At 42.6% G+C, this 26,154-nt stretch overlaps 2 protein-coding genes across 6 annotated transcripts in view; both read right to left on the reverse strand.

The window, feature by feature from the left end:
* Positions 1-430: 430 nt before the first annotated feature.
* LOC126395748 (uncharacterized) lies at positions 431-9,022 on the reverse strand. Of its 2 annotated transcripts, none has more exons than XM_050053447.1 (5): positions 7,039-9,022; positions 5,171-5,290; positions 3,825-4,219; positions 2,768-2,955; positions 431-1,442 (listed from the first exon to the last, which is right to left on the reverse strand). In XM_050053447.1, the coding sequence occupies exons 1-5, from the start codon at positions 8,426-8,428 to the stop codon at positions 989-991; spliced, it is 2,547 nt and encodes an 848-aa protein (XP_049909404.1). In that variant the 5' UTR covers positions 8,429-9,022; the 3' UTR covers positions 431-988. The 2 variants fall into 2 exon arrangements, with proteins under 2 accessions (XP_049909404.1, XP_049909403.1); XM_050053446.1 differs by having other exon boundaries at positions 5,171-5,398; positions 7,039-9,019.
* A 436-nt stretch (positions 9,023-9,458) lies between these two features.
* shroom3 (shroom family member 3) overlaps positions 9,459-26,154 on the reverse strand; it is an 85,935-nt gene continuing 69,239 nt past the window's right edge. For 3 of the 4 annotated variants that reach the window (XM_050053413.1, XM_050053416.1, XM_050053415.1), the window contains 8 exons: positions 24,865-24,956; positions 22,711-23,470; positions 22,351-22,606; positions 20,961-21,106; positions 17,581-17,680; positions 17,281-17,446; positions 17,027-17,148; positions 9,459-16,035 (listed from right to left, as the gene is read on the reverse strand). In XM_050053413.1, coding sequence (XP_049909370.1) covers positions 15,631-16,035; positions 17,027-17,148; positions 17,281-17,446; positions 17,581-17,680; positions 20,961-21,106; positions 22,351-22,606; positions 22,711-23,470; positions 24,865-24,956 — 2,047 coding nt within the window. In that variant the 3' untranslated portion in view covers positions 9,459-15,630. The remainder of the gene's footprint in view (positions 16,036-17,026; positions 17,149-17,280; positions 17,447-17,580; positions 17,681-20,960; positions 21,107-22,350; positions 22,607-22,710; positions 23,471-24,864; positions 24,957-26,154) is intronic. The other variant, XM_050053414.1, reaches the window with a different exon arrangement.

Consider the following 26,154-nt stretch of genomic DNA (forward strand, 5'->3'; position numbering starts at 1 on the left):
TAGCCAGCCAGGTGAAGGACAGGGAGGGGCCCCTGAAACTTCTGTAGCTCTTCACACCGGCAAGGATAACCATCCAATTTCATAGAGTGTGCCAGTAAATCCGGAACTCCGTTAGCGCTTTTAGCACTTCCGGTTCTCTCGTCTAAAAGTCAATACGTTTTTTGAATGGGATTTTGGTAAAATGCCTCAAATAAGGTCTGTGGTTAACAAAAGCTTAAGCGAGTTTCAGGTTTTGTTGTACGACATAAAACATGTCAGTAAATACCCTACTTGTGAATTTTGAAGCTTTTACGTGTCGTAAAAAAGGCAGTTGCTAACAAGTTGCTCAATACGACTACAAACCCTGTCGGGGACATTAAACCTCATCACCCCCGAACAGGTGAGAGTGCTGGCAGTCCACCATTACAGCTTCTTATTTAGCTTNAAAACGCAATGCAAAAATCACATTCACTTTCTCTTCCGGGAACCAGTGCGATGCTAAACTTCTGGGTTTTGACGTCAGCCCTGGCACACTCTATTGTACTTGTGCAACAACAATAAAGGTCTATCTATCATGACGTATTTTATGTGTATTTATTTATGTGTTTACACGTGGACATTACAGTAAACAGTTACAGTGATAAATACTGTGAATATGGGAATGTTTCATGATTGATCCCGAGTCAAAAGCTGTTAAAAATATGGTTTCCCTCTCCGTGTACTTAGTAAGACAACAGTTTCCCTTGGTCCGGACCCCATGAAGCCGACTACAGGTGTGACAGCACCTTTAAGCGTCACAGTAGGAGGAAGTGTCAGTGTCAACAATCAGCACTCCTCTGTTAGTGAACGTCATTAACCACTTTCTGATCCTGGCCGTGTTGTGGATGGCCCCACTCAGGTTTGTGTTTATGAAACCAGCCAGCAAACAGCTGTTCAGTCGACGGTCAGTAAACCAATCAGATTTTAGAACTCTCCAAATAAAATCCAACTTAATCCATCAGTTGAGTTTCTAAATAGAGGGCTCAGACAGACCTTGAAACCGCCGCAGCGATTTGTGTTTGAGGAACGCAGCAATTGACGAAGACCTTTTGACCCTCATCGTGCCCGATATGGTCACCGGCCTCTCTCCGGATGAAGCAAAGGAGAGGTGATGCCTCCGACGGCGGCGCTGCTGCTGCTGAGGCTGTTCCCAGCTGGAGTCTTCTTTCCTGTCTCCTCCTCCAGCAGGCCGCCGTGGTGGAGCTCCCAGCAGCTGGAAGACGTCCGGTGGCTCGCTGCGGCTCAGGTACTGCCAGGGCCTCTTTCCCGCCGTGTCCCTCAGCTTCACGTCTGCGTTAAACTTGTTAACCAGCAATCGCATCATGTTCCTGTGGCCGTGCATGGCAGCGATGTGGAGGGGCGTGTGGCCGCACGCTGACTTGGTGTTCATGTTGAAGGTCAAACCAGCCTTTTGAACTCCGTACCTGCAACCAAGACAGGGAGAGAAAATCAGTGTCACGTTTTACATCCCTCTCACAGTAGTTTAGTAAATATTCAAGTGCATTTTGACGTTTTAAGGATTTTTTATTTTATCTTATCATTTCACGCTGAAAGGAATTTGACAGAAATTCATCTTGGCTGAAATGGTGTTGGTTCTTTTTCAGCGAAGTGTTGGTCGATTAATGAGAGTGAAATATCTCACCTCACAGTCATGGTCCCCGGAGGGTGAACTTGGTGATCTTATGTCTTTACCTCTAGTGCAACCATCAGGACAACGGCCTCACTTGTCCAACATTTAAGTTGATGACAGAATATCTAAAACTGATGCTCTACTTTGAGATTAATCCTGACGCAACATGCTAAACGTTACATGCGTACGTACATCAGGATGTTAGCATGCTAACTGTGAGCGTTGTAATAGATATTAGCAAGTGAGCTCAAAGCGGAGCTGAGCCTGCAGACAGCTGAAGCTTACAGTGAACTGACCAAACATTAGTCGACAAGAAAGGTCATTAGTCGTCAGATTTCATTGGTTGCTTAGTTGCAGTATAAAAAACAAAAAGAGAAACTCTATTAGGAGCTGCTCCTTGTCAAAATAAATCCAAACCTACATGACTGGACCATGTGTGACTTTACTTTGAAAGGACAGACACAGGAAGTGTCCACGCTCAGCAGTCAGACAGGAGTCAGGTTAATGTCCAGGCTGGTACCTGTAGTTATTCCACAGGCTAGTTAATAACATGTCGGGCAGGAAATCCAAAGTCCTCTCTCTCCTATTTAATGGCAACCTGCAACTGGATGGAGCATTACTCCAAACATTTAACAGCAATTGTTGCCCACCAATACATCTGCTGGCTTGTTTGCTTGTTCACGAAAGCAACCACAGCCATTGTAGGTTCCTCAGCTGCCATTTGTTCAGTGGTCCCTCCACTTGCGCTATGGAGCCAAAATGGCAACTGTTGAGAGTAAGAAGTGTCCAGTGTTCCTCACTTAACTGTTTGATTGTTATAAGAACATCATCCAATGACAAATAGTGCACTGCATTTGGTCATACTGGAAGAACTGGAGTGGAAGAACTCATGCACTCAAATAGCACGTGTTAGTACATAAAGAATGCAAACAGACATAGCAGGTGACATATATGAGTGAGAAATCAAAGAACCAGAAACATTCCAACAATCCATGTGAGCTGTTCAGATATCACTAATTACAGCTCTGCTCAGCTATTCCAGCTGCAGAACGCTACATAAACCAGACCGTCCTGTTTTACAGAGAGTAAACCTGACGAGGCTAACAGCTAGCTGCCTACCATAGCGTGTTGAGGACTCTGTGGTCGCCGTGTTTTGCAATCCAGTGCAGCACGGTGAAGCCGGAGATGAAGTCTTGTCTGTTGAGCAGGGACGTGTCCTCTCTGAACAGGGAGTAGATGTCAGGCCAGGCACCCGCCGCCCCCTTCACCAGCCAGGCGTGCTCCCTGGGCTCCAGAGGAACCAGTGACTGATGACAGGGACAAACATAAACGTAAAGGATAAGTTCAGTATTTTTCAAACTGGACCCCATTTTCCTGTGTTTCTGTGTCCAAGTGACTGATGGAGACACGTATATTTAAAACAGGTCTAGTACTGAGCAAGATGGCCGCAGCCCGCAGCAGCAAAACAGGCTGCAATGTACCCACTCAGGGCGTGTTAGCAATGTCAATTTACATCCACTTAAAGTGTTTGTTTTTGTCACTGACAGGCTCAGATTGTTATTCTAAGTGTCTGACAACATTATGAAATGAATTCCTTCAGAGATAGACATTTTTATTTAAGAGACAGATCCTTTTTGTTTAACCATCACCAAACCCACCAGACTCCATTTAAATAATCAGTCATTTTAGCGTATATAGAGGCAGCATGTTTTCACATCTAACTGGGTTAATTTCAACCAAACCAGAGCTGGTGATTGTTGGAACAGTGGAAAGACAAAGCAAAATAGCTTCTGTGAGTTTTATTTTGTTTCTGTCAACTTTGAATGAAGTGTGTTATATGATGATAAAATGACTGGTTATTTAAATGGAGTCTGGTGGGTTTGGTGATGGTGATTTTGGGGCTGTTTCTGGTTAAACAAAAAAGATCTCAGGGTGCTTTCAGCCCTAGAGTCGTCTCCTTTGGTCTGAATCAGGGACTCATGTTGTTCCAAAGTTGTATAATTGCCTAGAGTTGGTTCTCACGGCAGCATTTACAAGCGGACCAGATCAAATGTCTTGTGTGAGAAAGCTGCTCTTGATTGGTCAGAATTTCAAGTCTTGACCCTCACCATCTTAACTACTACACCAAGAATGAACAGCAGGTTTGATGAGACAGTGTACTCTCTATAAGTCTCACCTGCCTACCGGTGCCTTCCTGATGACCAGTGGTGGAGACAGCTGTGGGAAGGCTCCTCCTCCCTCCCGTTCCCTCCACCCTCTCCACAAGCTCTGCGAGGCTTTGAGAGCGGGACGGTGTGGAACAGGACGACAGCGAGGAAGACGACAGGTTGTAGCGGAGGCTGAGCGTGGAGGAGATCAGGTGGAGGCGGTTCAGCCGGGCCGCCTCACTTCCTCCTGCTGCCCTCGCCTGCTCCTCGAGGAGCTGGTCGAGATCGGCTCCCAGGCTGCGGCACATCCTGCTCCTCAACTGGCTGCTGATCCGCCTGGCGACCCATGGGCGCTGCCGCAGTGGAGGCGAGGAGGTGGAGCCCTCGCTTGACTCTGCATCCTCACGGTCATTGTAGAGATCATCTGAGGGGATGAGTGAAGGGTTAAGAATGCTTTAAGCAAGACAGGTACTGAGACATGTCATATTCACAACAGCCACAATGCAAGGCGGGGCAAAAAGCCTTTACAGCGGTCCGTCATCTTTTTGTTATACACACAACATAAATTGTAGTTGGTGTGTGAAGACTGAAAAAGAGTGTTTGAAAGAGAAGTTCAAACACTGTCACTCCTCTGCACACCTGGCTCTCTGTGAGTTGGCAGTGCTTACCTTACTGTTGGTTTTGTAGGTTACCAGGCTGGTAGAAGATAAATGGTAAATGGACTGCACATGTGTCGCACTTTTCTAGTCTTCACATTCAGGTAACGTTATGTCTTGTTTTATTTTGTGATGGTGTTCAGCCGTTTACATACGGCATGCTTGCTCGGCTGCTTTCCATCTGTCTGCCGCTGTTTGACGCTGACACAGACTTTCAAAATTAAAAATGATGATATGGATCAATTATTTTACTTTGTATCAATGACACTGGATCGTTGATCATTTAGTTGATATATCGATCCAGATCGATGGATTGGTACACCCCTACGACACGCTTGGCACATAGGTAAAGTTTAAATTCTGCAATCTCACCTCTAAATGCCATTAAATCCTACAGACTAGACCATTAAATAAAGGTTAGAATAACATCAGCAGACCTGTCAGAGATGTGGACATCAAGGTGATGTGGATCTATTTTGTCAAGAGACTCACTGATTAATCGACTTACATATTTCCAGGCCCGTACTCATAGTCCCTCTGCAGACAGGATCAGTCGTGCACAAAGATTTGTTTAAATCTAAAGTCTATTAAAGACTGATACTTTAATGAGCACAGAGAGCTGTAACCTGTCTGTGACATTTTCCGCTAACAGCTCCTTCACCACAGAAAAGATCATGAAACTAAATGTTTGCTGAGAAAAGCAAGACTTTAGCTCTGACCTGTGGAGAGATGCCACGGCACCACACGGGCTGTGGAGCCCTGGTCGTCATGGAGATGGTCTGTGGAGCGATGGAATGGAGGCAGACGAGCTGTGGACTCCTGGACGTCGAGGAGATTGCCTGTGGAATGATGCCAAGGCGCCGTTGTTTTAATGGTGGCACGATGCATCACAGACTCATGGGCTCGCTGGAGGACTTCCTGGATCTGAGACCTCCCGCGAGTCTTACCTTTCAACACAGAAGAGTTAAAGGGACAGTCTGCATTTTCATTATGCATCACCCTTTAATAAAAAACTTTCCCCATAAGGTCTACACCAGGGTCAGTGACCTTTACTATCAAAAGAGACGTTTTTGACCAAAAATAATTAAAAGAATGGGTCTAAATGAGCATTAAAAAATATGTTTTACTACAAGATGGCTGGTGGTAAAAATATTCAAAACATAGCGTACAGTTAAAGGAACACTGTGGAAGATTTTGGTGGATTTAGCGCCACCTAGTGGTGAGGATTGCAAATGGCAACCAGCTGAAACTTCTCTCATGTCAAGCGTGAACTCCCCGTTAGAATTCCTTAAGTGTTTACTGTTCAGGAGGGTTTTACCAGGAGCCAGATTATCTGCAGAGGTGTCCTCCACTCCAAAAGAAACATACCAGGTGATTTAAACCGGTAAAACAATGAGATAAAACAATTTCACGTAACAAATCTGTTTTTCCAAAGCTCTTGTGGAGGGGCCACTAACTATGGTGACATATGTGAAAATGCAAAATGGCCCTATTGAGAGGCTGTGTTTCGTTCGTCCGTTCTGAGCTACTGTAGAATCATGGCAGTGCAACATGGCGATCTCCACAGAGGTGGACCTGCTCCCTTTGTAGATATAAACAGCTCAATTTAAGGTAATAAAAAACAATGATTCTTATTTTCAGGTTTTTCCAAATTATTATACACCAAAGAAAACATACTATCCCATTTCTACCCACATGTTCCCCTAAATCCTGCACACTGGACATTTAACTCTTTCTCCACCATTGACGAGATATTCCATCAATCCGTGTTTTCACTGTCATAAGATAGGGGGTGCTGTTATACAACTTGTGAAATAGAACAGCATTGCCGTGTCCAAAAACAAACGAAAAGGAAGATTCGCTGGAAACCAGAAGATGTTGTTTACACAGGTGTTGCAGCTTGTAAACTGCACGAAACAGCTGGCGCTGACGGAAAAGTTTACAGTTGCGCAAGCTGTGGAGATTTTGATGGACTCTGACATTTCCTGTTTTGGCCAACATTCTGAAACCGATTTGGACGATGAAGCGAACGAGTTTGGTGGGACAAATCGGGATCTCCATGACGGTGACAAGACAACCACAGAGGAGACGGAGACAACAGAAGGATCTCTGAACGTGGCAACCTGTTTTGCTATACTTCCAACAGAATATTATTTTCAGAATTATCATTATTTTCATTTATACAATTCAAACTGAAAAGAGAAAAAAACAAAAAATTGTAAATGTGAAATTGATTTTGTTTTTGAAATGACGTCTCTTCTTTAGTTTGATGTAAATACTGTTTACATATTCATAGAACAAATTATTCTGTGGGTCTTGAAAGATCAGTGAATATGATTAAAAATGCTGATGGCGGCTGGCAACTTAAAAATAATACTCTGGCGGGGAAAGTGTTAATATTGACTGTTTTAGGTGGCTGCTGTTACATCTCTAAGCTTTAGTGGCTGTACTCCTGTCTGCTTCTCCAAACTGAGGCGTGCCGACCACCATCTACTGTAGTTAATACACTGACTATGGTTAAGTACCTCAACAACCCCGCTGCAAAAAAATCCGAACTGTCCCTTTAACACACAGCCTGCTGTCATACCTGTTACGGCCAGTAGATCTTCGTAGCTGCTGTTCCGCCTCAGTCCACCAGGGGAGCCAGACGGTGGCCAGTCGCCGCTGGAGAAGCCAGTGTCAGATGAGCGTGAGAGGATGCTGCTGTGACTGGATGAAAGCCCCACCCCTTGGCTTGGATCTGGACCCTGATTGGGCTTCAGGTGGACACCTGTGGGCTGCGAGTATTGGCGGTCTGCGTGGACGTCGCGGTGAGGCGCCACCTCCTCAGCTCGGTCTGGGGACGGGACGTAGCGCTCTGCGTCTAACGGCAGGCTGCGTCTGGTGGATGACGACTCTAGACCTGGAGCGGCCCACTGTCCTCTATGCCCCACCCCTGACCCCCAGCTGCCACCAGGGGGCATCATTTCCACGTCCATATCCTGGATGTAAATCTTCGGGAGCTGTCTTTCTGATGAAGAGGCGGAGGAAGAGGAGGAGACAGAGGGAGGAGCAGGCGTGGCTGTGATGCTTGGTAATGAGGCAGGGATGACCTTCTCCGTGTCTCTGAGAGGAGCGCTCAGGGGCCGCGCTCCTCCTGCTGAACCTCCCTTCACCTGGACTTGCACCACTTCCTCCTCTTCGTCCTCATCTTCATCATAAGACACAGCAGATTTGTAGCTCTTTCTGTGTCTGATGCGGCGCGGGGCGTCCTGCAGCTGAAGAGGAGGAGGCTCCTGATGAAGACTCCTCTCAGGCTGCCTCCCTCTGAGGGGCTCCTGGACCTGCTGGGTGGGCTCTACATGATGTCTGACCGCAGGGGCCACAGGTGGAGGCACAAACCCCACCCTCTGCTGCCCCACCTTGGTGCACTGGACTGGGGCAGGAGGCCCAGACACACTGGGGGTCTTCGCCTGAGGGGCTGCTGCTGGTCTACCTGAGAGCTCAGGTGCGCTGCTCACCTGCTTCAGGTTCAGATTTGTCTCCACATTGTTGTTGTTGTTGAGTATGATCCCAGCCGCGGGGAGGATTGTTTTCTCTGCGGGGACTCCCGGCGGGGCGGGTGCTGCCACCTCCCTCTGCGGTGCTTTCTGCCGAGGCTTCTCTGCGCTCCAAGCCGGGCTCAGCTTCGCGCTCTCCGCGGAGAGCTCGGTGTTCTTCCCGGCGGTGGGTCGCGGGGGTTCGGGGGAGCTCCCTGCACCGCTGCCGGGGACATGTCCTTTGAATTTCTTCCTGAGGACGACGAAAGAGACACCGTCGATCGGTTTGACGGTGGCCACGGAGTTGACAAACTTCTTGAATTGCTCCCGGTTGCGGTTCCGGTCCGGATGGTCCCTGATGAAGTTCCTGAAGTGCAGCAGCAGGTCGGAGTTTTTCACCGAGCCTCCGCAGCTCTGGAGGAAATGTAACACCGAGTCCTGAGTGAAGTCTGTGGCCATAACTGTCTCTGTGTCTGTCTCTCTGTCTCTGTCTCTGTGTCTGTCTCTCTGTCTCTGTCTCTGTGTCTGTCTCTCTGTCTCCTGTCTCTGTGTCTCTGTGTCTGTGTCTGTGTCTCTGTGTCTGTCCGTGTCTGTCTCCAGCTGCCGGGCTCAAAGGTCGGGGAGTTGTTTCTGTCAGAGGAGTTAGGCTCCGCCCACCTCAGGTATTTGTCCTGAACCTACCTGCCGCATTCCTGCAGGGTACCCGGATGTGTCTCATCATGCACAGAGTTACAGCTGCTCTTATTGTTTCACTGTGTGGAGGATTATATGTTGTGCAAACAGCACATGCAGTTATTATTAAAGGTACACATTTCATAATTCATTCAGAATGTGACAAAAACAAATTGTGTTCACTAATTTATCTTATTATTATTCATGAGGCTCAGTTTCTTAATTCCACCCTATATTTTAAGTTGTTTAAATCAAAATTAAAAGCTGTTTGTGGTTCTTACATTAATAACAAATAAGAAATCCATGTCAGAGATGTTCACTTGATGAAGTTTGTCACATAAATTATCCTCATTTATTATTATTATAATTATTAATATTGTTATATCAACATTTTATTGCTGTTATTGTTGTTTTTATTCTTATTTTTACTTTATCAACGTCTTTGTTATTAATATTATTTTGTTATTGTTCTTGTTTTATTCTTATTTTGTATTTTATTAACATCTTCATTATTATTGTTATTATTATTAGTTTCATTCTTATTTTTTACTGAATTAATATTATTATTATTATTAATATTAGTGTTTTCATTCTTATTTTTTTACTTTATTAACATCTGTTATTAGTATTATTTTGTTATTATTATTGGTATTATTATTTATTATTATTTTATCAATGTTTATTATTGTTGCTTTTGTTGTTATTTTTTGTTGTTAATTAATATAATTATTATAATTATTATTTTATTATTGTTGTTTTTATTCTAATTTTTATTGTAATAACATTATTATTATTATTTAATAATTTATTAATGTTATTATCTATTGCTGTTGTAACTAATATCCCTCGGTATTGGATGGTTTCGACTGATTGTTTGTACATTCTTATAATTAAATAAAGAAAACACAGAATACACAAGAATATAACACATTGAATTTTTTATTGCTCTTGTTACACTGTGACTGGAACAGGAGCTAAATACACAGCATCATAACTGTCCAGTAATTGCATTTGTGGGATCAATATGAATTTAATAAATACATATAAATATTTATTTTATTCAGCTTGTTGTCCTTTGTGTTTCTGAAGCATTCATAAATATTTAACTGGTTAATTGTGAAGCAGTGAACTACATGTAATCAAACTATCAGGCTAGTTTATCTTTATTATCTTCTATTTATACAAACATTTTTTGTCAATGAAAAGAAAGGAATTATTTTCAGTTTTACTGCACCATTCCTTCTCCACTGTTATTAAACTCCCTTTGACCACAATTAGTTAAAAGTATTGATTATTACTATTTGTTAACAAATGTTTAGAGCCAGTGTGGGTAAATCCACCCATGTGATCAACTGGGGCCAGTGTGGAACCTGTGGACAATCCCATACAGGGCATATACTGCCCATAGGCACCACCACCACATGGGCTGTCCAACCATCCATTTTCATCCGCTTATCTGAGGCCAAGTCGTGGGGGCAGCAGGCCGAGCAAAGACCACAGAAGACCTTTTCATTTAAGTGTGTGTGTGTGTGAGAGACAGCTTGCAGACGACACAGAGTCATTTACAAAATACATTTATTTTGTAAAAACCAGGAGCTGTTATTTAATTGTCCTTCTTTCAAAAAGCGAACATTGAATTTCATTCAACGATAAAATGTCTGAGATATTCTGCTGCTGTGCCTCTGGAAACAACAAGAACAAACAATAATGAACGATAAAATCTGGGTTATTGACGAGGACAGACTGTGTGAGTGTGTGTGTGTGTGTGAGTGTGTGTGTGACGCTCAGAGAATATGACAAACAGAATATTTATTTAAAAGGTGCTCTAAAAACTCAAACAGTAAAATGGTGGTGTGGATGAAACGGATAAAACTGGTCAGCTGTGTGAAAACCCTCTCACTGCTGCTGCTGTTAGTTAAACAATAAATATAGATTTACGCCATTTGGAATCCCCAGAAGAACTGAACTGTAGGGAAGCCAAATGGCACCTGCTACATGGAAGAACTGATGTGACTCGAATATAAACCTGATTCATCACTGGCAGACTGAAGAGTTGATCCAAAGTGGGAGAATGTGTTCTGTGGAAAACTACGGGAGCCCAGAGGGGACAGTGCACTCTTAAATGAAGGTAAAAATGCAGAGCAAATTATTTTACAGCAACTTAATCTCACAATATGATTATTGTGAAAGCATTATTTTATGATTGTGACCAAAATTTAATTTTTTTTATTTGTAACTTTTTATGTTAACGTTGGTATTTTCTGAGTTATTTTAATTTTCCATGACCACAAAGTGACGTCATGAAGTTGGACCGTTCAAATAAGATTAAAGGAGCACACATGAAGGTCAGTTTATGGGTTAAATGGGCGGTACTGCTGTAAAAACACTTGTCTAATATCTGCTGTGGCTCTGGAGACATTTGAGAGAGTAACCCTGATGATGTCATAGTGATGTCATCAGGGTTAATCATTTCCACACTGCCTTTAGCCTCAGGCTGAGTGAGCTAAGTCACACTGGCACATTCCAAAGTGGGATAATCAGTGTGAAACAGATGTGAGGCAGTTTGCATCTTGTTTTTGTTGTCCAATCACATTACTTCTTCTGTCATCAGTATGTGCATACTAAACACTGACGTAACAATGGAAACTACTACGAAACTCGCAAACTGGCTAACTTAAAACAACATGTGACTTAAAAAGATCGAAATGGTTGCAGGCAGAAACGGCGCTGTTCCTGAGTCTGTGATCGGAGATGTCAGTTGAAGAGAAATGGAACATGTCCGCCCAGTCGCCAGGAGAAAATGTTGGCATTCTACATTTCTGCAAACCACAAATATGTTACATTTGCAATTATCATATGAATCATATTAACATTTCTTCTTTTTTTAAAAGATTATTTTATACTAATATTATAGTGTATATTTAAGTGACCTGCTGCTGTTTTTCCACCTAGGATAGTACCATGAAAAGTCATCACTGCGTTTTCTGCTAAAATATTGTGATGAAAACTGATTATTTTTTAGCGAGCCACAGCTGTGTTTCTAGCTGCGTTATAGCCACCAAATGTGGGTGTATTTTAGTGACCCATTGCTGTTTTTCCACCAGGGATAGTGCCATAAAACAGCAGCCGCACACTCAAACACTGTGTATATGTCAGTTTAATGCAAGCTTTCGGTCATTGTGACCTTCTTCAGGCTTACAAGACAAGTGAATGCAGCTGTACATAAGGGTTCAGGCAGTAACATCACTTGATTGCAAAATGCCACCAGGTATAGCGCCACGAAACGTGGTTGCTTTTACTGAGCCATTGTTGCATTTTCTGCCAGAATAGTGCGATGAAAACTGGTTATTTTTTAGCGAATCATTGCTGTATTTCTAGCTGCATTATAGCCACCAAATGTGGGTGTATTTTAGTGACTCATCTCTGTTTTTCCATCGGGGATAGTGCCATGAAAAGGGGTTGTTTTTACTGACCCATTGTTGTTTTTTTGTCTGACTAGTGTAATGAAAACCGGTTGTTTTTAAGTGGGTCATCACTGTATTTCTAGCTGAGTTATAGCCACCAAATGTGGATGTATTTTAGCAACCCGTTGCTGTTTTCCACCAGGTATGGTGCCATGAAAAGCAGTTGTTTTTACTGAGCCATTGTTGTGTTTTCTGCCAGAATAGTGCGTTGAAGACAGGTTGTTTTTTAGCGAGTCATTGCTGTGTTTCTAGCTCACCAAACATGGGTGTATTTTTGTCACCTGTTGCTATTTTTCCAACCGGAATAGTGTCATTAAAAGCAGTTGTTTTTACTGAGACATCGCTGCACCTCCAGGTGGGATTGTGCCCATAAACTTGGGTATTTAAATCCAAATCACAATCTTTTCCTGACCATAACCAAGTGGTGTTTGTGTCTAAACCTAACCACATGTTAACCACAGCATTGTTCAAAAACTTTGAATGTATCTGCTACATAATAATATGCAAATGTCATGTTTTCATGGTTTGCAGGAACCTACAATGCCAACATTTTTCCACCATCTGTGTTCTTCTCAGTTTTTCCTGTCTCTGCTGTTCTCTCATTTTGTTCTTTTAGCACCTCGCTCACAAAAATCCCTGCTAACGGTCACATTTTAACAACGCTGCTCGCTGTTAAAGAACAATCACGCGTCATTCTAGAATGTAAACATTAGACACGAGTTACAGCTGACGTGTTTCCCAGGGCTAGTAGAAGTGCAGTGTGAATCATGTAGCCCTGGGCTCAGGTTAACACTGAGTTAACTGTGTGTGTGAAAAAGGGGCTAAGAACAGGCAGTGTGAAAATCCCTATCAAGGTTATGACCTTGAGACTTTAAATTTGTGATCACATCAGCGTCCTTGACTGATACAAGTAACTGAAACAACGGCAGGCAGAGATTAAATAAAGATTTTCAGCTTCTTATTGCTTTTCTGGAACAGATATGACGCACAGTTTGTTAGTAGCAGTAGTGTTGAATTCCTTTTCAGTGTTACACTGTGCAGCCTGTATTCCTCTGACAGCCGACAGACAGTTTGATCAGAACTGGAATGGTTTTATATCACAGATACCCACATGTGAACACCAGCGAAATAAAATTAAAATACGGCGAGACAGCTTGTTTAAGTTTGTTGGAACCTGGAAAACTGAACGAGGCATTTAATGTCAAAGACAAAACACGTCATTTTAATGAATTAGGTGATCAATAGGACAATTATCAGCACTTTAAATGATTGTTTAATTCTTCTTTTTTATGTTTATATGATTATAAATTAAATATCTTTTGATAAAGTAAACTGTGGCGTTTTTTATTTGTAAAAATTCGGTTATTCTTAAGTAAAAGGGAAAAAAAGAATTATCAATTTTTGGACCAAACAACACCTCAAATCCAAACTTAGACCAGGTTGACGTCTGCAAACAAATCATCCAGTGAAAATCTTTGGAATCTAATTTTTTATAACATCAAATGTTTCATCACATCGTCTTTTAAAGAGGCACAAGCAGAGCAATGTTAATGATTCAGTGTAAAAATCCTGCAGCAGACAGTAGTGGAGCTGCTACAGTGAAAAGTGCTACAAGCTGCAGACAGTAGTGACAGTAGTGTTACAGTATCATGTGACAGTGATCAGAGCAGGATCTGTGCACTCAGACTCTTCTGAGTCTTTTTGTTGCAGTAAAATCAAAACAGTGTCCCTCGTATTTTGGTGTTGATTTATATTTTGTCCGTTGGCTGAACATGAGCAGACGCTGACCTTCTGAAAAGGTTGATAAAAAGTGATTTTTCATTCTAAAGAAGAGAGTATTTTGTCTTTGGGAGATAAAACACCTGCTCACTTTGTCTTCTTGTTAGAAATAGAGTTTCAAGAGGAACGTCTGAATGTTTGAGGTTCCTGAAAGCACCGTCAGGGTCGTTAAAGGACAATTCCAGAGTGGAAGTAAATTTCTATCCTTTTATTTATGATTCAGGCTGATGTATAGAAAGTCTGTGTCAGCATTACAGTCAGTTTGATTAAGACTCTCTGGTGTCGAGGAGTTTTCATGATGTTGGTGAATGTAGGGCCGAAACTGGGGAACTTAAAGGGACGGTTCAGATTTTTTGAAGTGGGTTTGTATGAGGTACTTATCCATAGTCAGTGAATTTCCTACAGTAGATGTCAGTCGGCACGCCCCCAGTTAGAGAAGCAGGCAGGAGTACCGACATGGAACTAAAGCAATGTACTGCTGTGGATGGGGGCCGCTGCAAAACATATTTAAAGCCTCGTCTTCACCAAGCTGGGAGTGCGAGAGCACTTTGGAGATGCGTTTCTTTCAGCCGAGACACTTTGGTTGCGTATAGTTGCTGACACTGAATATCCGTGGAAATAAAAATGGCACAAGGTAGAATAAATACATATAATATATAATTTTCTTACAGATTGATACTGAATATCTCACCACAAAGAAAACCATGACGAAGATCGGTTTGCCTTTTTGAAGGTATATATATAAATCACACTGTTTTCAATTAGTTCGTCTTTGAACATGGGCGAATTTCCAGGTGGCACTTGGGCCCCAGTGCAACCACACTGCCTTCACTATCCAAATTTACACCACTGAAACTCACTTATCAAGGCAGTGGTAGACCAGCAGCTCCTGTGTTTAGCAATGTTAAATCACAGTTTTTCTCAGTGGAGTCTGGTGGCCTTGAAGAGAGCGATACGATGGCTGCACTTTCCTGTCAGAAAGCACTGTCTGACAGCAAAGTAAAGCCATGAAAATACTCTAAATATATCGCACACTTAAACTGATATCAATTTTTTTAGGTGGCTGAAATACATTGTGTTGCTGCCCCGTCCACAGCAGTGCATTGCTTAGCTTCCATGGCGGTATTTCTGTCTGCATCTCCAAACTGGGCGCAAGCAAACCGCCATCTACTGCAGGTAATACACTGAGTATGGATAAATACCTCATACACCCCTCGCTTAAAAAATCTGAACTATCCCTTTAAGGTCCCCTGTAATCTCATCTATCTGGAAATGAAACATAAAAAGCTGATTTTAACGTTTACAGCCTTAAAGCTCTGCGCTCATCTGGACTGAGAGGAATATTTAGAAACATATGTCGAACACGATGAGGGTTAGAAAACCTCAGGAAGTTACCCACAACACTGGAATTGTCCTTTGGAGCATCTGACGGCGAACCTCCCAGAGGGTCATTAGAAATGTTGGCAGCAGTAGCTTTATTCCACACAGCGCTGGTCGCTGATGTCGAGGTGAACAGAAGTGTAACGCACAGTCACGTGTGAACAGAATGAGGCACGTTAAAGGTTTCTCTTCTTCATGTGTGAAGTCTGCATAGTTTCAGTGTGAACGGAGCCTGTTTCAGGCCGACGCTTCCTTCATGTACAGCTCCTTCAGTTCAGAGCTCAGAGCAAGTTTTTAGGGAGCCAGCTGTCTCTTCTTCATTTTCTATCCTTCACTGCCGCTCAGAACAGCGGCCTGTCCGTGACATCACAGTGACGTCACAGTGGTGGAGCGGACTACGTGGCCGGGGCCTGGGATCACAGAGGGTGGCAGCAGCGGTGGGAAAGGGGAGGAGCAGTGGGCGGGGCTCGGCGATGGGAACAGACTCCCTCTCGACCAACCGTGAGCCTCCGCCAGCTCCTGCGGCAGGCTCTCGACCAGTCGCGTCAGCTGCTCCTCCTCCTGCCGTATGAGGTCGTCGAGGTGCCGCTGGCGAATCAGAAGGGAGGGTTTGGTGCTGACGAAGTGGCGGTAGTCCTGGAGCTGTGGTTCGGTGAGGTAGCCGGACAGGATGCCGTGGACCACGCGCTGCCGCCGGTCCAGGTTCTCCTTCAGCTCCCGGGCGTCTTCGGTTTGACCGAGGAGCAGAGAGCGCTTGTGATGGAGGCAGTCCTGAGAGGAAGGAGACAACTGAGTATTTATCAGCTCACATACAATCTTACATACTAACAACTGTCACTGCAACTACCAACATTTCCTGTTGGAGAAAGGGTATATAGAGTAAATCACTAAATCACTACTCGCAGCCAGAAACACCAATGAAATAGCTCTGAAGCCCCGCCCCCACACGTCTAGACTGCACCAGATTTGACGCTGCACATCCTTAGGTCCTCAGCAATACACCTGCCAAGTGTGAAGTACATCGAATGAATGTTTCCTGAGATATACGGACAGACAGAGGGACAGAGATTCTTTGCTTTACAGTTAGATACTTTAAATCCGTCATGTCAGGGCGCTCAGTAGCTCACCTGGTAGAGCGGGTGCCACATGTACTAAGCTTAGGTCTTTGCCGCAGTGGCCATAGCTTGGATTCTAGTCTGTGACCCTCATGTCAATATCTAAATGGACTACAACTGAAACTTTTGTATTAAAGCAACCAGCAGTGTGGTTCTAGAAGTCTTGGCAGTCACCTTGGTCCACTGACACGATGGACTGGCACAAACTAGACATTTTCACAGTGGACATTTTGACAGGTCAGAGTTGGAAAAGCACAAAATCTACTGCTAGCACATCTAGCGTTTACATCTCTTGGCAGAGAGAAAATAGTTCCTACATGAAACTGCTCACAACAAGGTCTGTGGATTATCTTGAGTAACCAGGTCATGATTTCTGCAAAGAGACATTGATGTTGAGTTTTCAAATGTATTTTTTGGCGCTGTGAGCACTACAAGCTGAGAGTCATCTAGCCATTATATTAGAAAGAGGGTAAACATCTCTACAGCTGATATCTCCAACACTTAACAACTCACACCAAACTATCTAGACTGATAAACAGCTCTACATGAGTCCTGTGCAGGCTCAGCTACAGATGGATGGGCAGGTAAACAGTCTGACATGACAACAGGTAAACAGTGTAAGACAGGTAGATCCCATCCTGTCTCACCCTCTCGTCCGCTCTGTCCTCCTGCGTCATGTCCTCTCTCTCCAGAGCGAGCAGCGACCTGTCGATCCTCGCCAGCCGGCTGCACAGAGACAGCAGCAGGTTCACGATCTTCTCCAGATCTCCTGCAAACACAACCAGGTCCACATCTCAGTTTCTGACATCACCAAACCCCAGTGAAACTGTAGTGACTGAATATTAATAAGATAATCCTTATTGTGCTGCTTTTATTTCTAATAAAGTGACAGGTGTCGTACCGATGAACATGCTGTACTTGTCCCTCTCGTTGGTTTTGAGGCGTTCCTGCACCAGTGTTTCGATGCTCGCCCCGAGCACCTGGTGACATTTCTGCTCCTCACACAGCGCCTCCTTCTCCTGCCGCAGGGCCGCCACGCTGCGCCTCAGAGCCTCACACAGCTCCACCTGGAAACAGGGTGAGAAACACAAGGATACACTGCTGTTATTAAAGTGTACTTGAAACTATGACGTTTAGATGAAAACAAAAGTCCAATGATAACAATATGAATATAGACTTTTATAAGAAATCTGTGTTTCACCTTCCTGGTGTTGAGGTCTTTCTCTTCCTCATCCAGATCGGTCTCCTTCTGCTGATCTGTTGTCGTGCTCTGAGCAGGATCACAAACGCCATCTTGGATCCTGGGAAGTGAACAACATTATTAAAAACCTAAATTCCAAATTTATTTAATTATTTAGTTACTTTGAGATGCTATTTCCTCAAGACTCTTGAGGACTGTTACACTGCTGCTGTTGATGGAGACTTTCTAAAACAGGGCGTCCAGAGGTATCAGACACCTGAATTTAATGCTTTTTAAGACCTCAAGACAAATTTTAACCAAATTTAAGACAAAGATTTGGACGTTTTTTTCCTTATTCAAGCATTGCAGGTAAATATAAAGGTAAGTAGTATATATGTGGTCCTGTGCAGAGGTAGTTTTATGTAGGAATATGGTAATTAGAGTGAGTTAGGTTGAGCTACATTTTTCCAAGTATAAAGTACAAAGACTGTTTAAGGTTCAGAGGTAGGCTTAAAGATTTGTGACATCAGAAATTTTAACTTTTGTGCAGAAGACCTTGACTCATTTTGACAAAAAGAAATAAAAAGATAAATAAATGAAAGAAGATAAAATATTTGTGGCAATAAGGTCCTCATAAATTCAAATTTAGATCTATTTAATGACTTTTAAGAGCATATATTTATAACAATGAAGACATTTTAAGACTTTTTAAGGACCTGGAGCCTGAAGAAAATCAGGTTAGCATAAAAAACAAAGAACAAGATCAGAAGCAGTAGCCAAAGAAAGTAATGCAGGTTTAAAGACCATTAAAACTGACAAAATAAAAGTGAACAGAAAAGGAAAAGATAGACAGAAACTACTGTGAAAATTATGTAACTGCATTTTACTGTTTAGTATTGTTAAGAGTTTGAGTTTATGTTTTTAATATTTAGTCAATAAAAAAACTGAGTATCAGTAAAAACAGTCAGATTGGGAGGAGTTTCTCTCTCTGTCCACTAGGTGTCAGCGTTGTTCAGCTGATTAGACTACAGGAAGTGATCCAACTGTGAGAGGAAGACAAAACATCCATCTGCTGTGGCAGGAAGGGCAGTAACAAAGTCTGTCCTCTGAACCCAGACTTCAGCCTTGTAGTCATGTAGGCATTAAAAACCTTTAACAGTTTACAGCTAAGTGATGTTTTCTTTTTATCCACAGTTCTTCTATGATCCATCTGTGTGGTGAAGTTTACAGAAACAATCTCTGTGGTTGGACTCTCTCCACACTCTGCTGTTGAGAAACGTTGATCAGGTTTGTCTGGTCTCTCCTGTCCTGGCTGACAACGCCAACGCCGTCTAACTTCAACACTCAGTCATCATATTTTTACCTTCATGTTACATCACCACTCTGGCCTGTTCCCAGACCTCCAGCAAGTCAAATACATCTGGTGTTGTGTTCACTGACCAAGTAATCTACCAATTAGAGTTTTTTAGGCAGGATGAAAATTGAGGACTTCATCTAGCTAGCTAGATGAAAGCTAGTCATCTACAGCTACATCCAGGGTTAAACCCTGATGCACCTGCTGCACTGACCTGGTAACAAAGCCACTAAACTAAATATATTTTGCTCTATCATCTCAACGTCCTATGAAAGCCCATTTTCGACAGTGTGATGAAAGAAAAAAAAAAAGATCCTGTGAGTGATATGATGAGAAACCTTCTTGAGATAATTACTTGGTAACTCGAAATAATGACTTACTTATCTCAAAATAATGGGAAGTGATACTAAGTCATTATCTTGAGATACAAACTCATTTTGAGAAGGTTTCTTATTATTTTGAGATATGAACTCATATTTTTTGAGAAAATTCTTCATTATTTTGAGAAACAATCTCAATTATATTGAGAGAGCTTGTCATTATCTTAAGATAAGTACATCATTGTTTGAGAAAATAATTCATTATTTCGAGGTGCTCACACCTTATTTTGAGAAAGTTTCATTATTTTGACGTACTGAGACATTATTTTGAAATAAATTGTCATTTTGACATAAGCAAGCCATTGTTTAAGACAATAACTCATTATTTAGAGATGCTAACACCTTCTTCTGAGAAAGTTTCTCATTATTTTGAGATACAAACTCATTATTTTGAAAAAGTTTGTTATCATTTTAAGATACAGCCATATTATTTTGAGAAAGCTTCTCATTATTTTGACATACTAAGTCATTACTTTGAGATAAATCATTATTTTGAGATACTAAGTCAATATTTTAAGAAAGGTTCTTATTATTTTAAGATATGAACTCATACTTTTGAGAAACTTGCTCATTATTTTGGCATACTAAGTCATCATTTTGAGACACACACTCATTATTCTGATATACTAACACCTTATTTTGAGACTATTTCTCATTATTTTGAAATACTTTCTCATCATGACTTACAGAAAAACTTTTTTTTCATCACACACCATAAATGTCTAATTTTATTTTCTGAACCCAAAATATATTTGATTGATTGATTGAAAGTTTCGGGAAATACGCTGGGCAGACTCTCATTTTCAGATACAACAACAGAACAAAAGAAAACATTTGTTCCAACTTAGGAAAAACTACATCCAACTCGCACATGGAGACAACATTATAAACACTGTAGCTGCAAAATATGTTTCACTGGGGTCAGAGGTCAAAACAAAAACACACCTTCCTGCAACCGATGTGACCGAGCATGTATAACAGAGAGATGCTGTCTCTAGATGGATGGTTGTTTACCTTTGTTTCAACGAGGAAACATTCCTCCCTTGAACATCATGTTCAACAACACAGAACACATTCAATATATCACTGACTTTAAAGGCCACAACATGCAGAGACAACAGAGGTTTGTGATGTGTCAGCAGCAGATAGGAAAAGGAGGCTGTCAGCAAACACAGCAAGAATGACAAACGATGGTTTACAGGAAGTCCTTTTACCCCAATGTTCATCTTATCCTTCAGTTACATAAAGTCAATTTCTGCAAGTTTGGTCCCATGGCTAAATAAACACACTCAACATGAAGGTCTTTCACCTTGTGTTACATAAAGCACTTGAAAGGAAATTCAATGTGTAACTAGGTGGACAGAGTGATAGTAGAAGTAATCAGTAATCAGAGTTGTACCATTTTGAGTTAAGTAGGGAAATTCCCCTAAATATCTACATCCCAAATAAACCAACATGGTCAAACCAAGAGCGTGAACAGTGTTTCACTAAAAAGGCCAATTTAAATCTCTCTTTAATGTTTATGTTTGCAGGCAAATAAATTAAAAATATTTACCGAAAAAGGAGGAGTGTCACTATGCTAAATATTAAAATTCAGTGTCTTTGTATATTTAAAATACACTAAAATGTTTAAGAATATTCAAAGGCAAAACACATGAAAGAATTACCTGTCATCCAATCTGCTGCTGCCCCTGCGCTGCCATGGTGATTTATCAACCAATTTGCTGTTTGGAAATATCTCCTCCATTAGGTCCACAGTGGATTTACCCCCCCACGTGTCCAGGAGAGGTGCCAGAGAGCTGTCCTGTGACATCTGGAAACAATGAAAAAGGAGGAATCAAAGTACGTAAGACAATAAAGACAGAAACAGAACTAGGTATTGCGAGAAAAGTAGAACCAGAGCTAGATACTATGTCAAATGTAGAGTCAGTACTAGTTACTACAACATAGGTAGAGTCAGACCTTACAACAAACATGGAGCTGAACTAGACATTAAGACAAAGGGAGAGTCAGAAGTTGGTATTTGTCAAAGGTAGTCTGAACTAGATACTATGACAAAGGTAAAGTCAGAACTAGGTCCGGCTAAAAAGATAGAGTCAGAACTAGAGAGAAAGCCAGAGTAAGAACCAGGTGCGGCAAGAAAGGAATGCAGTCAAAACTAAGCAGGGCGAGAACGGTAGAGTCAGAATTAGGTACAGTGAGAAAGGAAGGATTGAGTATGACAAAGGGAAAGGTTGAGTCAGAACTAGGTATTACAGGAAAGGCAGAGTCACATCTAGGTACTACTACAAAGGTAGAGTCAGAACCAGGTACTACGACAAAGATAGAGTCAAAACTAGCTACTACGACAAAGCTAGAGTTAGAACTAAGTACAACAAAAAAGGTAGAGTAAGGCCTAGGTACAAAAACAAAGGTAAAGTCAGAACCAGGTACTACGACAACGATAAAGTTAGACATAGCTACTGTGAAAAAGGTAGAGTCAAAACTAAGCATTACAACAAAAGTAGAGTCAGAACTAGGTACTATGTCAAAGGTAGAGTAAGAACCAGGTACAGCGAGAAAGGTAGAATCAGAACTAGCTACCAAGACAAAGGTAGAGTCGAAGCTAGATACGATGAGAAAGGCAGAGTCAGAACTGAGTACTGCAACAAAGGTAGCGTCAGAAGTAGGTACAGCGAGAAAGGTACTAGGTATTATGACAAAGGTAGAGTCAGAAGTTGGGACAGCAATAAAGGTAGAGTGAGAATGTGGTATTTGTCAGAGATGAAGTCCGAACTAGGTATGAGTACCATAAACAAAGAGACTGAACTAGGTATGAAGACAAAAGGAGAGTAAGAACTAAGTATGACAGAGAGTGTCAGAAGTAAGTGTGTTGGCAAAGGAAGAGTGAGAACTAGGTACACTGATCATGTCAGAACTAGGAATGACAACAAAGGAAGAGTTGAAACTATATGACTACAAAGGCAGATTCAGACTTAGGTATGAAAACAAAAGTAATGTCAAAATGATGTCAACAAAGGTAGAATCAGAGATAAACTGCTGAATCCGGATACCCACCAGCTGCCGGGCCAGCACCTCCACTCGCAGCTCCTCTGATGTCTTTTCCCTCTTCGGTATTGGCTGGTACTCAAGACCTAGGCTGTCCTCGGCTGTGGTGGATGTGGTAATAGAGGTGATGGTGGAGGGCTGTGGCTTTAGGGAAGGAGTTGGGATGGGCACAGACGAAGGAACGACGGAGGAGGTAGGGGACTTTGGAGGGGACTGGAGGGATAACTTCCTGGTTGGAATGATGGAGTTGTTTAAGAACTCCATACTAGGATTGAAGACAGAGAAGAAAACAGAATTTTTTTTTTAAAAAAGGTCCATGCTAATACTATTTAAATTCCAGTTTAAATATGAAAATATTGTACAACAAACCTTCCCACATTCTGGTGTCCAGCTTCCTGCTGCAACTCATGGGGAGGAGGTGGAGGAGGGAAGTCCTCCAAGATGCTTGTCTCTTTGATTGGCGGAGGAGGTGACGGAGGGGCAGGATTTTGGAGGAAGACCTCGTCAAAGTCGTCCTGCGATAGGCCTGTGGAGGATTCTAGTGGTTGCTGGTGGTCAGTGAAGCTGAAGAAGCTGGACTCAGATATTCGCAATGAGGACAGGGGCTGGGGACTGGACGGATGGGAGGAAGGCGAAGGAGATGATGCCATGCTCCTGCTGTCCTTCCTGTCTGGTGGGGATGCAAGCTGGAAATGGGGCAAGGGTGTTTGCATCACTGGTGAAACTCGTTTGGCGACTTCTGCAGAATACCCTCTTCTCATCTCTAAACTGAAGGCTCTCTCTCTATACGTGTCCTTTGCGGTGTCTTCTAGTATACTGGCATCACTCACACTGTGTCTTGTCTGTCTTTCCATCACCAGGGTTTCATTGTTGTCAGCAGTGTTACTGCCATTACTATCATTTGTGGGTGGTTGTGGGATGCCTGGGAAGGTGATGGCATCCAGGTTGGCCTTGCTCAGCCTCTCGCTTGCCTGCCACTCAGCGTTGCTAGCACCCTGAGTCCCAGGGGGGGAAAGGGGGCAGGGCAGGCCAACGGAGGCTGCCAAGGTGGAGGTGCTGTAGGCTCGCTGCCGCTCGCTGTTCCTCTTTTGCTCCCTACGAGTGACTGGAGTGTGGGAGGAGCCTTGGTCTAAGATCAGAACACAAGGAAGGGTCAGAGAGGAGTAGTCCTGTGTAGCTAGACCTATTTCCACTGCACTTTGTCAGTGCTAGAGAAAGGTTTGGAAGCACACATTATCATTCTTTTATTTATTTATCATTTCTTTTTTACCTTTTTGCTTGTTTTACTTTTTCAAAGCTTTAGATTATATCTTAGTTTTTATTCACAAAGGTAGAGCCAGGACTAGGTACTACAACAAAGTTTGAGCCAGAACAAAGTACTACAACAAAGGTAAAGCCAGAACTACATATGAAGACAAAGGGAGAGTCAGAGCTAGGTACAACGACAAAGGTTCAGCTAGAACTAGGTATTGCAACAAAGGTAGAGCCAGAAACAGGGTAAGGTGAGAATGGTACAGTCAGAACTAGGTAAGAAGACAAAGGGAGAGCCAGAACTAGGGTAAGGCAAGAAATGCAGAGACATAACTGGGTACTACAACAAAAGTAGAGCCAGAACTAGGTATGAAGACAAAGGTAGAGCCAGAACTACATATGAAGACAAAGGTAGAGCCAGAACTACGTATGAAGACAAAGGCAGAGCCAGAACTACGTATAAAGACAAAGGCAGAGCCAGAACTAGGGTATGGCAACAAAGGTAGAGCCAGAACTAGGTATGAAGATAAAGGCAGAACCAGAACTAGGGTATGGCGACAAAGGAAGAGCCAGAACTAGGTATGAAGACAAAGGCAGAACCAGAACTAGGGTATGGCGACAAAGGAAGAGCCAGAACTAGGTATGAAGACAAAGGCAGAGCCAGAACTAGGGTATGGCGACAAAGGAAGAGCCAGAACTAGGTATGAAGATAAAGGCAGAACCAGAACTAGGGTATGGTGACAAAGGAAGAGCCAGAACTAGGTATGAAGACAAAGGCAGAGCCAGAACTAGGGTATGGCAACAAAGGTAGAGCCAGAACTAGGGTATGGCGACAAAGCAAGAGCCAGAACTAGGTATGAAGACAAAGGTAGAGTGAGATCCAGGTATGAAGACAAAGTCTAGAACTAGGTACTACAACAAAGAGTATCCAATTCAAGTATGAAGACAGACAGAATAGGCAGAAAACAAAGCCTTTTACTTTTAACCTTAATGGTCCACATCGCTAACAGATTTTAGCTTTTCTTTTAGCAGGAAATTCCTGAAAGCAAGTGTATGTGTGCATTTGTTTATCTCTTTTTGCCTTAACTGGCTGCTTCCTTCATCCTCAGCTGATGATCAATCAAATGAAAAAGCCAGATAAGGACAGAGGATTCTTTGGTTGAAGTGAACTAGTCTGCACATCTTTCAAGGAGTTGAGAGGAGGCCAAAAGTTTGCTAACTACGTGGGTGTAGTGAAGTCTTTTTTTTTTTTTTTTTTTTAATTTTGTGTACCTTGCCAAGGTCCTGCAGGCTGGACGGTGTTAAGACTGTTTCGGGAGTGTTGAGGTGAGATGAGGCCGCCTGGTAGCTGGACTTCTGCAGGTCTGAAGATAGACAGACAGACAGACAGACAGATAAGGAAAAAATTAAAGAAAGGGAGGAACAAGTCAACAGATAGTTAAAATGTTCAGTTTAACTACTTGGTGTTTGGATCTATTTGTTTCACCTCTTACAATAGCTAAACCATCAGTATGTTGTTTGGTCTGTTCAACACTTTCATATTGTGGCTGTGATGAACACTGCAGCCTCTAGATGGGCTGATTGCTAAAGGTCAGCACTCAGTGATGGTGCGTTCATGTCCCTGGTTATATTCAGACGCAAGACAGATCTGTGTAAACACACACAGGATTCCTGAAATTACCCCTGACCTTTACATTTTAAGAGCAAACATATTTAAGAGTTTTAAGTGAACAAGTCCCTGTGGACCAGAGTTGGTATTTTGTTTATTTTTCTGTCCCCGTGCCAGGGGAGTTTTCTCTGCTTCCTGAAATTCCTCAGTTCCTCCCTTCTTTAACTCCTCTTCCTCACCCCTCCCTTTCTCTCCTCCTCCCATTGAATTCTTTCACTCCTCTTAGCTCCTTCTTCTCTTGTTTCTTTCCTATCATCTGAACCCTTGACTCCTTTGCCTCCTTTCTTACCTTACCCTCTTCTCCATCCTTTTCCTTTCATACCAAGAGGTACTCCCTCCTTCCTCGCAGAGCTTCCAGAAAGTCACTTGTAAAGCTGCCTTGTATTCCGTACATCTCTTTTTACCTCCTTCCCTTCATCCCCTCTTTTTCCTTACTTACAAGGCACTGGAAGTTGTCACAGCACTTGGTCTTGCACCCCTGAATTTTTGTAACTAGACGCCCACTGCTGAGGCTGGGCTTTTTAGTTCATCATGGGCGCCATGAGGGGAGTCTAGCTGAGCAGGTTCACCTGTGTAACATCTCTATGACTCTTCATTGAGGGGCCACAGGGACAGTCAAATGGCCTGAAATGACTGGAAAGAAAAGAGACCCACTGTAGAACTCTGACTTTACGATTGGGCCTGATCTGCTCACCGGGTGCGGGCCGGGCCAGGTTGTATTTTCTCAATATTCCCCTGAGATTGAATGGGGTCGGGTTCTCAACACTTTACTAGTGTTTTTTTTTTTTTTTAATGTTGTTATGAAACTGGCAGTTCTCGTGCATAAACTGCAGGAGTTGTTTTGAGTTGCAATATAGTGGAGAACAGACAGACAGCATGTGAGAGAGGAACAA

This window comes from Epinephelus moara, chromosome 9 (genome assembly GCF_006386435.1).
Source record: "Epinephelus moara isolate mb chromosome 9, YSFRI_EMoa_1.0, whole genome shotgun sequence".
In the NCBI taxonomy this organism is placed as follows: Eukaryota; Metazoa; Chordata; class Actinopteri; order Perciformes; family Serranidae; genus Epinephelus; species Epinephelus moara.